Source organism: Vulpes vulpes, chromosome 4, assembly GCF_048418805.1.
Source record: "Vulpes vulpes isolate BD-2025 chromosome 4, VulVul3, whole genome shotgun sequence".
Taxonomy (NCBI): Eukaryota; Metazoa; Chordata; class Mammalia; order Carnivora; family Canidae; genus Vulpes; species Vulpes vulpes.
Genome location: NC_132783.1, coordinates 100,424,130 through 100,436,389, shown reverse-complemented (window position 1 = coordinate 100,436,389; position 12,260 = coordinate 100,424,130). Strand labels below are relative to the sequence as shown.

The following is a 12,260-nucleotide window of genomic DNA, read 5'->3' as shown; positions in this document are numbered from 1 at the left end:
TGTGGTCTCCTCAGCAGATGACCAAGCACAGGTCCTTGAGCGGCTCCTCCAGGGCCAGAAGGCAGGATGGTAACACTCTAGTTTCAGGTCTGCCACAGGCTTGGCCTCTGACCCTGCTGGCAGAGCTCTTCCTCTTAGGGGCCTCAGTTTCCCTAGCTATCTCAACTGATCATAACCTAGAGCTCATAGCAGTTCTCCCACCTGCTTCACAAGACCCTCATAAAGCTCCAGTGAGACTCTGTTCTCCATGAGGAGCCCTCTTTCAGGTCATGGGCAATGACTGCCCAGCCACCATCTCTGGCATTGTTCGTGCTAGCCTTCTCCATCCCTCCTGCCCTGCCTTTTCTTTCTCCCATGCCCAGGGCCCCATTCACCCCTTTCTAGTAAGCAGCCTTGATCTCATTAATGGTTTCAGCAGTTCTGAGTCCCCTGAGCACGGACTTTGAAGCCAGAAACGCGTGACTGGAATCCTGCTTCTGTCACTTGTAGTCCCTGGGGCTTTCGGCCATTTAACCTTCCTGAGCCTACTTTCAGCTGAGCCCAGAGGACCGCAATACTGGAGAGTGTTAAATGGGACAGTGCTGCAGAGCGCACACTCAAGCCTGGCACTCAGTAGATACACATCCCTCGGAGGGCCCCCCTTCTCCCCAGAACTCATCGCCAAGAAACTCAGGGGTGTATGGACATCTACATGGTGCTCGCTCAACTGATAAAGCTGCCACGGGGTTGGAAGTTCTCTGCACTGTTCTGCCTGACTCCTTCTCCAAGCCGCTGCCCAGCCTGCCGAGGGCAGCCAGCCTCCCTGCCAACAAAAGAGCAAAACTCACCTTCCTGAAGTAGTCGGCCAGGTTGTCGGGGTCCCAGGTCAGGACGTCTGAGCGAAAGGGCACGTTCCTCAATGCCATGGCTGCTCTCCCAGGACAGAACTCACAAGCTGAGCATGGGTGCTGCACCCATGGATGGAGAACCCCAGTCCAGAGCGTGGAGGTGTTCTTGGCTCTTCCAACTTCCAGTCACCGTCTGGAACACCCTTGTTGGAGCACAGGGCTTTTCTGCTCTAACCAGATCCCAGAAAGCAACAGCTTCCTCTGCGAACAAATATGGTCTCTTCTCAGAAAACGACTCAGCAAGTTTCCTTCACCACTTCCTCTGCTCGGCTCTAAATAAGTAAACAAGGAAGCCCAGCTCTGGTGGCTGGAGGAGGTAGAGAGAGCGGCGGGGTTGGTATTGTACCCCCTGGCCCGGCCAGCCCTGCCCCGTGGGAGAGGCAGTGAAGGGGACTTGGATTCCAGTGTGAGCCCAAGTATGTGTCCATTAAAACTCCTGGCAACCAGATATTTGTCCTGCAGTCCTGCTGGGCCGGGTCTTTGCAGATGAAAATCTATTTTGACAGTTGACCTAAAATACACATGATCTCCCACATCAGCAAACTGCCAGGGGGAAGGAGCATGGCCTTTTAATGCTTTCCAGCCATCCCTCAGTCTCTCCCAAAAGGATAACGTTGACATTCCTTCAGCAGCCTCCGTATAATTATGAGAGGATTCTTGGTGAGTGAGCTGGGCACCCAGGGCTGAGAAAGGGGCAGACCTAGGTTCAATTTCTGATAAGATTATCTCCATGCTGCGTAACCTCGTGCAAGGGCTTAAAAATCTAGGAGTCTCAGTCTCCATATCCGTAAAATGGGAAAACAAGAATTGTCTCATATACACATAACTCTTAGATGCAGCTAACTAGACAAACTTAAAGAGAAAAAAATTAAGGGCACACAAATAGTGACCACTGTTGATGCTGCCGGAGGCTCTATTTTCTGTTGTTTCCCTCAAAGACTCTAGTCACCACTGATCCCCACCCCCGTATCTTCTACTCAAAGAGGACATTCACTGGAGTGGCCCTGCAGCAGGGCATCTGTTGCTTTCTAAGCTGGTCTCAGACCCCGGCACTTCTCCCAGTATGTGCACCTCATTGGCAGTGGGAGAATCCAGTGTAAAAAAGCAAATATATTTGTGCAACATCACAGTCTCTAAACACAGGTCCTCCACTTCAGCCAATGCTCTGCGCGCGCGCACACACACACACAGAGCCATCAGTTCTGATGTTTGAGGGAAGAATCAAGCTCTGTTGCACTTACTAAGTGACACTATGTCATGTGGAGGTACCTTCTTGAAGCCTTTCTGAGGGGAGCCTTGGCCATGCGTGGTTCCCATCTTACACACAATCTAAGGAGCCCTACTTTCAATGCATCAGCCTCTCCAGGTTGTTGTGCGCTTATAGGAGATTTGCATTTCATTCCAGGCCCAGCACCTGGGAAGCAGTCCATAAAATGTGGTGCCAGGGGGCTGGGGGCATTAGTCAATCCAAAGCTCTTCTCAAGGCCTGGAAGAGCCCTTGATAACTAACTGTGCTCTACAGGGCACAGCCCTGCTGTTCAAAAGCTCTGCCATTGGTGGGAGAGGTCACTTGGTGTTTCAAATCACTGGAATAGTGACCAATGACAAAGTTATTTGCAAAGAGGCGAAAGAGAGAAATCACTTCCGGATGGGGTAGTCAAAGAAGATGTTGTGGGGGGCACCTGGGTGGCTTAGTTGGTTGAACGTCTGACTCTTGGTTTCCATTCACGTTATGATCTCAGAGTCATGAGATCGAGCCTTGAGTTGGGCTCCATGCTCCTCGGGCAGTCTGCCTGAGATTATCTCTCTCTTCTCCCTCTGCCCGCCCCCCTCCCGTGTACCCATAAGTGCACATGCATGCTCACTCACTCTCTCAAAGAAATAGATAAGTAAAATCTTTTTTTTTTTTAAGAAGATGTTGTATAATTATCTGAGACCTAAGTGGGGACTTGGACTTGGAAGTTGAATGAGAGGGAGGACATTCTGGACCTGTGGGTATGTGTGTTGTCATATACTTCATGAGCAAACAAAACACACAGCACCCGTGTAAAGGAATATTTAAGATCATGCTTATAAAGAGAAGCATTTTTTAATGATGTTCACTCCCACTCAGAAGAATAAATATCTACAGAAGCACTGACATTGAATTAAGGTATAGCTAAATACTAGGTTCCTTTGAAAGAACTATCCTATAAATGTGACCAAGATGAACAATCCATGGAGCCCATTTAGAAGAGAGACGCAGAAGGTAAGAAATGTGGATGACAGTGATGATGGAGATAAGAATCATCACGGGTAAAACATGTGGAGTCTTTCTCCTGTGCCAGGGAATAGGCTAAAAATTTGCCACTAATTGTCTTATTTAATTATTGGCACTATTGGGGCACCTGGGTGGCTCAGTTGTTGAGCGTCTGCCTTTGGCTCAGGTCTGATCCCAAGGTCCTGGGATTGAGTTCCATATCAGGCTCCCCCCGGGAAGCCTGTTTCTCCCTGTGCCTATGTCTCCGCCTCTCTCTCTCTGTATCTCTCATGAATAAATAAATAAAATCTTAAAAGAATTATTGGCACTATTATTTATCCTATTTTTACAGAAGGGAAAACTGAGGCTCAGAGAGGTAAAGCTATTTGCTGCCTTGCACCCAGCAAATAGGTCGTGCAGCCAGGTCTCATCTGGCATCCTTTCTGGGTCCAGAGCCCCTGTCTTTACCTCTCTGCCAGTTCAAGGCTCTGAGATATTACATAAATCACCCAGGTGGAGTAAGGATTCAAACCCAGCTTTGTCTCCTGAGCCTGTGCTCTGTCCTATCAGTCTCCTTTCCATGAAGAGCAAGGGAGGTTGTTGATCTGGACAAGTCACAAAGAGAATCCAGCACTTTCTATGAGGCAGGCCTTTGGTGCCGGCTCCCCCATATGACCACAGGCCCATTCCTCAGAAGAGCTGTTGGGCAGGCAAGAACAGGTGACTCGAGGGGAAGTGGGTTGCATCGGGTCTGGAGACTTTCATCTTCCTCAGTCCTCAGTGATTTCCCAACACTCATGAATTTCACATCTCCTGTCTCTGGCCATGGGTTCCAGAAGTTCTGGGGGAGAGCCAGTTAGTCCCCAAGGGAGGCTTAGGATGCCAGAAGGGCCATAGTGATCCTGCGCAGGCCAGCTCACCTGGCCCAGCCTCAGGCCACTTGCTTGTGTAAAACAGAGAGTCATAGTAGCAGCCTCTGGGTACAGCCCACAGCAGAGGGGACGCTGCCTTGATGAGGGCTGGGCCGGCTCCCAGCAGTCCTCCAAGGGCATGGGTCTTGGCTTCAAGCATGAACCAGAGCAGAGAGTGGCAGGTTAGGTGCAGCAATCATTGTATAGTCCTTGCCTGGGTGGTAAGTCCCTCTCCCATCACTCCCTCTCCCTCAGCTGGGTGCAGAAACCCGGGACTCATGAAGGAGCAGATGGAAAGCTTAGCAGAGGCCTTCTTAGGCTTTGTGATATCATCTCCAGACTAGGAAGGGGGCAAGCAGTCCCAGCACAGAGTGAGAATGACCTGCTGGTATAGGGAACAAAGGGTCCCGAGGTAGGAATTTTAAATGTGTGATCAGTGAGTTTGTGGACAAGAAAGTGACACTTACAGGCAGTGATGTATCAGATTTTTCTACCTTAGGGGAAAGAAGCAGATGTAGGAACCGCACAATGCAACCCAGAGTCGGGGATCTGCCCCGTTTTCCCCTGCATCCCTCCGTCCCACCTGGGCTTGAAGCCCCTCCCTGCCCACTAACCCAGAGCAGAACCAGGTGGAGAGATAACTGTCTTCTTCGCAGCTAATTTGAGAGGGAGGAAGATAAGCAGTTCATCAGAAGAGACTTGGGAGCTGCAGCTTCTGCACGTGGGGTAGAGGCAGGGTCTGGGGAGTTGTCATTAGACACCCAGAGAGAACGGAAATTAGCGACTTTGGAGGGGGGAGTGTGTTGCCCTTCCTAGGAGAGGCCCCAAGACACTAGAAGGTGGGTAAGAGGATGTGCTTATTAGGATTGGATTTGTACCGAAGGTCTTGTCTGGGAGGAGAGACAGAGGTAGTGGCGTGTGGCTCAGAGAAGGCAATGACATGGGGTGCTATGGGCAATGCAGACAAATGCCATCTCATGGGTTCACCCCAGCCTCACCTCCACCAACCTTACCTCCACCAACCCTTTATGGCTGCCAGTACTACTTGAGGTGAAGTACTGCTGAAGTGAATTGCTGTTGAACTTTCTTCAGGGCCTGGGTGGATTTGTTTGGAAAGGAAATAAGAACTAGAGTTGTCACCTTCACAAGGAGAGGACGGTTTCCCCTCCATGCACAATTCCAACTGTGTGGAATCCTTCTGAATGGCAGTGGGCTCCCTCCACACAGGAGAGTGGAGCAGGAAAGCCAAGAAGGGGCCCTGACCACTTCCCCTGGGCAGGGTAGCTCCACACAGCCAGTGTGACGCACTGAGACGCAGACTTTGGTGACACTGCCTCAGAGTAGGTGTGCCAGGAGGGACAGGCTTGCCATGCCACCCCTCCCCACACCGGGAGGTGCAGGGGCCTTGCTCCCCCATGTTCCAGGAGGCTGCGGGGTAGGAAAGGAGGGGAGACACTGGTGCCAGCCCACAGCAGCCCTTCTTCAGCCTTCTGGCTGACCTTCCAGGTGTTTGACCCAGACAGAGTGCATCTTCCAATACACTGTCCAATACAGAGGGACTCCTGCCCCCCGCAGCCTGGACACAGTCCTCACCTCCCCCATCCCGGGATCCACATGGGGAAAACAGAAATCAGCTGCTACATGTGAGACGATAAGGAGCAATATTTTCCACTTCCTCCAAGCTGACAAGTTCATTCTTAAAAAAAAAAAAAAAAAAGTGTATTTTTCATCCTCTCTATCTCTTTCTCTGTTCTTTTAACTGAGGTACCTCAGAAGTTTGAAAGTGGGTGGGAGGAAGTGCTTATTTGGACTTCCTGTCAAGCCTCCCTTCCTTGTCTGCCCTATTTTTGACGGCAGCAGCCTATCCCCAGATAGCTCTGCCACCAAGGGAAACTCCCCAAGTGGCCACAAAGGTGGGTGGGATGTAGGCAGGGGCAGGAGAGGGGAAGGCAAGCTTTTCATCTCCATAAAAGAGAAAAGGCGCTGCCCCCCTCCTGAGGCAGGCTGGGGAAAGGCAGAGGTGGGGGGACGGGTGGGCTGAGGGCAAGAAAAGCAAAAGCAGTTTCACCCACAGCTCAGAAAAGGTGGATGTGGCCTACTTTGGCTGTTTCTTCCCAAGGAAGAGCAGTGGCCCAGGAAGCAGGGACATGCCCTGAGCAGCCAAAGATTTGCCACAAGAGAGCCCAGCAAATTCCTTATAGCTCTCAGCCCTTTTGATCTGCACAAAAGCTCTGTGACTAGATGGTAATGCTCCCATTTCACAGATGCTGAGATACCAGAATTCTCTTGCCCACATTCCCACAGCTAGCAAAAGGGGAGCAGGAATGTCCACTCAGGCCTGGGTGGATTTCCATCCGTTTCTACTTGTATGACTTGTCCCTTCAGTCTTGGCAAGTCACTAAGCTGTTGATGTTCATTCTGGGTTTTCCTGCCTCACCTATGGCCTTGGTGCTTGTGGCGCTCTCACAATTTCTGGAGCTCCTGATGTTGGCTGCATTGCCTGTCTTGAAAATATCAGTGCCCTGGCCACCAGTTTCTGGCTGACCTTCCAGGTGTTTGACCCAGACAGAGTGCATCTTCCAATACACTGTCCAATACAGAGTCACCCCGGTGGGCTTTATCAGTCCATCCCACCTTAGTGTGCGTGAGTGTCAGAGCTTTCCTATGAGTGTAGTCCTGGAGCAGGCAGTGGGTCCCTTAGAAGAACTGGGTTACAGACTTGGGGAGAAGAGGATCTAGAAAACACATGCTGTGCCTCTCCAACACTTCCATGAACCATCAAGGGTTTGGGGGAAAGGAATGCTAGAAACTTATGTGTATTACAGCATGTGGCCCTTATGAGTGCTCTTGGGGAAAGGGTGATGGAGGACACATACCCATTTTACAGATTGCAGAGAAAGGCTTGCGGAGAACAGGTGCCTGTCCATGACTTCACAGATAGAATCTGGGATTTGAAACTAGACCTGTCTCGGGACGCCTGGGTGGCTAGCAGTTGAGTGCCTTTGGCCCAGGACATGATCCTGGGGTCCCGGGATCGAGTGCCACATCGGGCTCCCCGCAGGGAACCTGCTTCTCCCTCTGCCTGTGTCTCTGCCTCTCTCTGTGTCTCTCATAAATAAATAAATAAAATCTTTTAAAAAAATACAAGCTTGGCAATTCTAATGCCAGGTGAGTGGCACAGGTTCACTGAGTCCCTCAAATGTGCCCTGTAAGTAAGTAGGGAGACATGCACGTGGGGCAGCAGCTCAGCCAGGCCAGGCTGAGCGGGAGATGGGAGGTGAGGTGCTGGAGAAGAGTGAAGTAAGGGAGGAGAGGGACTGCCCACACTCACTCCAGCTGGGACCCTGAGGAGCTCTGTATTGCCCCGCTGTGGAGACTCCCTGGAGTTGTCTGGCTTCTTCATGTTTAAGCCAGTTCTTCAAACCATCCTTATAAATATGTGTATACCCCATCTTCTTCTAATAAGTTACACCGTTGCACAGAGCTGGGTTCTGTTGCCTGTCCAGTTCCTGCTGCTATAACAAAATTTCTCAGTCTGAGTAGCTTATATACAAACATAAATTTATTTCCCACAGTTCCGGAGGCCCAATGTCCACAGGCAAGGTGCCAGCATAATCGTGTTCAGGTGGAAGCCCTCTTCCTGGGTCTTAGGCAGCACCTTCTTGCTGTGTCCTCTTGTGGCAGGACAGGTTGGAGAGCTCTGTGGAACTCTTCCAACAAGGGCACTAATCCCATTCTGGAGGGTTCCATCCTCATGATCGAAGTACCTCCTAAAGGCCCTGCCTTCTAATACCATCCCATCAGGCATTAGGATTTCAACATATGAGTTTGACGCAAATATTCAGGCCATAGCATCATAAAAAATCCATAACTATCCCAAGACATATGGACTGTTCCTCATCAGTTTGGCCCAAAAAAATGTCAAGGGGAAGAAAAAGAGGCAGCCTGAGGTAAAGATGGTAGCTGTGGACTGGGAGGTGGGGAGGTTCCAGGCTTGGGCTCTAATCACAATAGTGCCCTCAACTGGGTGTCTGACCTTGCATCCTTTTTACAGGTTCTTCATCTTTTAAAAAGGCTAATAATACTTAACATTCCTCTAGGCACTTTTATGAGGAATGAAGCTGCTCATGTTATGTGCCTGAACTGTGTCTGGCCTATAATAGAGATGCCACCCATTTGTCTCCTTTCCCCAGACAATTTCTAGAGCTTCTCTGTGACGCTCGCTTTCTTCGCTACTTCTCAATAGCTGGTTAATTTTCTATCCATTCTCTTTGGAGATAGAAACAAAAAAAGATACCAATAACCTGATACAGAGGATTTATTTTAAAAGTGTTCACAGAGGACCATGAGAGGGTGATCATTTCTATTATCGACTAAACTGGGACTTTTTTAAAAAGTGGAAGGGGTGATTTAAAAGCTATTCCAAGACAGAGGCATAGTTTGGGGCCATTCCTGCAAGTGGGCACCCAACTCACAGTTATCACACGTTGTACTGGTGTCTTGGCCAGCCTTCTGCGAGGTCTCATCTGCCCTCATCAAACAGAGTTCCCTATGCTTCACTCATCCTGGCAAATGCTGACTCTGTTTGCATTTAGCAAGAAGTCAGAATCCCATTTGCCACAGACAGACTGTAATTTAGGTGGAGGCATGTTCAAGCATATGGCCATGAGCCCAGTGCCTGTTACTGCCCAGCTGTTCGATGGGCCTCCTCAGAGCATTGCTTTAACATGTCCTTACTAGATGTGGAGGGCCCGGCCACTCTCTTTAAATCTAGAAAACTATGCAAGTTCACAGCTCTAAATTTAATGTGTGAAAAGCAAACAGAAGTACTAGATTTTCATAACAAGCTTCCCTCCTCCTCCCCCACCCTGCCAGTGTTCCCTGTTCATCTCTTACAGAGTTCATGCCCTTCCACAAGCATCTGGTACTCCCAGACTGTAAGGGTTATGATTTAGGAAGTCAAGGCCAAAACTCCCCCAAGCCATAGCATCCTCTGACAGGGCTTTTGTTTCTCTTTCAGGGGTTTCCTTGTGAACCTAGGGACTCAGAGGACTCAAGTCCATTCTGAAGACCTGCTAGAATGACCTCTGTGGCTTTTCTTCCCAAATCCAGCCTCTCAAAAGCTTGAAAGCACATGCAGTTCTCTCTAATGACAGATGCTACAGGAGTCAAGACTCAGATTCTGGAGTCAGAATAACATGTCTGAATCCCAACTCTTACTCTTCAGCTGTGTGACATTGCATAACTTACTTAACTTTTCTGTGCCTCAGTTTTCACAAAGGGATGGGGAAAGCTAAATAATAACATCCATCCTCACTGAGTGATTGAGAGGATCCAGCAAAAGAAAATCACAAGCAGAGTGCAGTCCCTGGCACCCCATACATGGTGATCATTGCCGGCGTTGTGCACTGTTGGGAACTCATCTGTCTCATCCCTCCCCAGGCACCAGCCCAGAGGGGCAGTTAATTCTCTATTGCTGTGAGTTCCCTAGGTTGAGTGTAACACCAGGCTCCCCTTGGGGAGATGGTGGGGGTCAACTGCATACATCACTCTGTAATATTTCTGATGGAGACATGTAGCAAGAGCGACAGAGTTAAACTTTCTGAGAATTAAGAAGAGGTGCTACAGGTTCAGGGGCTGATAAAGCGGGGAGACATGCAAGTGAGTGAAGAGAGCTTGGTAGAAAAAACAGTAGCCCCGTGAAATAACAAATGGCAACTTATAAATGGCATTAGTCAGAAAGATGACAAGGAAGGGTGAAGTCTGGGGGAAACGGAGCAGCTCTGTTCAAGCTAATCGTTGCCATATTGTAATGAGGGCCTGCTAGTGCAGGATTGGAGCCCAGTGTCACAGTCAGGAGATATTTACTTAAGGGAAACTGGAAAACTAGATTTTATGTCAAAAAGAAAAGAAAAGAAAAAAAAGAAAAGAAAAGAAAAGAAAAGAAAAGAAAGAAAAGAAAAGAAAAGAAAAGAAAAGAAAAGAAAAGAAAAGAAAAGAAAAGAAAGAAGAAAAAAAGAAAGAAGAAGAAAGAAAGAAGAAGAAGAAGAAGAAGAAAGAAAGAAAGAAAGAAAGAAATACAATCAATGTCCTAATCCTGGAATCTGTGAATATGTTCAGTTACATGGCAAAGAGAAATATAGGTTGCTAATCAGCTGGGCTTTAAATCTCAGAATCCCAGAATATCTGCATGGGCCCAGTATAATCACAACTGTCCTTAAAAATGGCAGAGGGCAGCAGAAGAAGAAAGAGCTCATGGAGATGTGACTGTGGAAAAAAGGCACAGAGAGATATGATGTTCTGGTTTTGAAAATGGAGGAAGGAGGCTGCAAGCCAGGGAATGTGAGTGGTGGCTGGGAAAAGCAGGAAGAGAGGTTCTCTTCTAGACCCTTCAGGAAAGAATGCAGCCCTCTTTTTAGCCTCGTGAGACCTGTGTCAGAAATTTTACTTCCAGAAGTGTAAGAATGAATTTGTATTGCTTTGAGTCACTAAATTTGTGAAAATTTGTCACAGCAGCAGTAGAAAAATAATGTATCGAGTAAGTTTTTAAAAACCATGTGGGCCAAACAAACCACAGGTGTTGGCTGTAGTGTACCTATGAGCCACTTCCGATTTAGAATCGCTGAATGATGTATTACTCTTTATGTTAGAAGTACCTGATGGCCTAATCAGTTTCTAAGAGGTGCCCAGGATCACACAGTAGTGACTCACACTAGGGATGCTGATTCCTAGAATAGCATTCAAGCACATCACAAGTACTTAATGCCTTACATCAACACCACGATAGGAGCTGGGAGAGAAAGAACTAGCCGTTCAAATGGTGGAGGGAGGCCTTTTTGCCAGCTGTTCTATTCAACAATGAAAACTGAATGCCCCCGTGAGCTCTAGAAGGCCAACTACAGCTGCTGTTCTCAGAACTTAAATCCTGTCCAAAAAAGACTTCTTTCTAGACACAGGGCATTCTGCTGGATCCTTTCTTTGTCATTGCTGCCACTTCCCAGACAGATGTTCCTGTTTTGCAAGCCATTCTCATGTTCTTTCTTACTTGTTTTCTCTCTCTTCCTTCCTTCCTTCCTTCCTTCCTTCCTCCCTCCTCCCTCTTTCTTTTCTTCCTACTTCTTTCTTTCTTCCTTTTTTTTTTTCATACATAATTTCTTAACAAATATGTCTTCATTCAGCACCATCCACAGCATTGGTTTTCTGAGCCCTGGGTCTGGAATTGCTTTACAATGCAAAGAATGCCTATCAAGACAAGAATGTCTAGAACTGAACCTCTGGGAAAGAAAAGCAGACACTTGTAATTGTGGAGGAGCAAAGTCCTCCAAAATAGCAGCTCATGGGTGCCTTTTAGCTGTGAGTGTTCTGTCGGGACCACGGTGCTCTCTGCTGTCCCCAGCCTCAGAAAATGACCTTGAAAGCCTTTACCTGGAGCATGTTCTCTTCAGTTCACCATAGTCCTCAATTCTCCCCCCAATATCTTAGACCATTCCCCTTCACTCATTTACATTCTTTGCCAAGACCCTCAGAAAGTTTGAGTTTGTGGCAATTGATTTTTATTCAAGTCCCACAGTCAATTCAGTTCACTTATTCATTCAGAAAATATTTATTGAGCACTTACTATGTGCTAAGAATGTTCTAGGTAATGGGATTCACCAGTGAACAAAGTCTTTGGACTTACGGAGTCTCATAATGATAATAGGAATGACAATGATGGTGATGATTATGGTAATTAACAAGCACTGAGTATATACTTTGTGCCAGGCTATGTCCTAAGCCCTTTATATACTATATATAGGTATAGATATTGATAGCTATAGAGAAATGTAATGTAATAAAATTATATAATGTGTGTGTGTGTATACATACATTCATGCTCGCAACAGTCCTATGAAGTATTTCTATCACTATAAAATAAGGAAACTGAGGCACAGAGAAGTTCCCTCTTTATATGGGAGACAGTTATTAAGAAAGAACAAGAGGCACTAGGGTTCCACTGTCCAATATAGTAGCTACTAGCCACAGGCGGATATTTAAATTTAAAATAATTAAAATGAAAAAAATTAGCATTTCAGTTCCCTGGTCACACACATTTCAATCACTCAATAGACACTTGTGGCCAGTGGCTACCATTATAGACTCAGAATGCTTCCATCACACAGAGCTGTTTTGGGTAGTGCTGGTCTAGAGTGTTGTGGTTAATAATGGAAACTCCAGGATTTGAAT

General features: G+C 47.6%; 1 protein-coding gene across 1 annotated transcript in view; it reads right to left on the bottom strand.

Moving 5' to 3' along the window:
• The window catches only part of LCP2 (lymphocyte cytosolic protein 2), a 44,738-nt gene extending 43,425 nt beyond the window's left edge, over positions 1-1,313 (bottom strand). The window contains exon 1 of the mRNA XM_072756623.1: positions 828-1,313. Coding sequence (XP_072612724.1) covers positions 828-905 — 78 coding nt within the window. The 5' untranslated portion in view covers positions 906-1,313. The remainder of the gene's footprint in view (positions 1-827) is intronic.
• Positions 1,314-12,260: the final 10,947 nt, after the last annotated feature.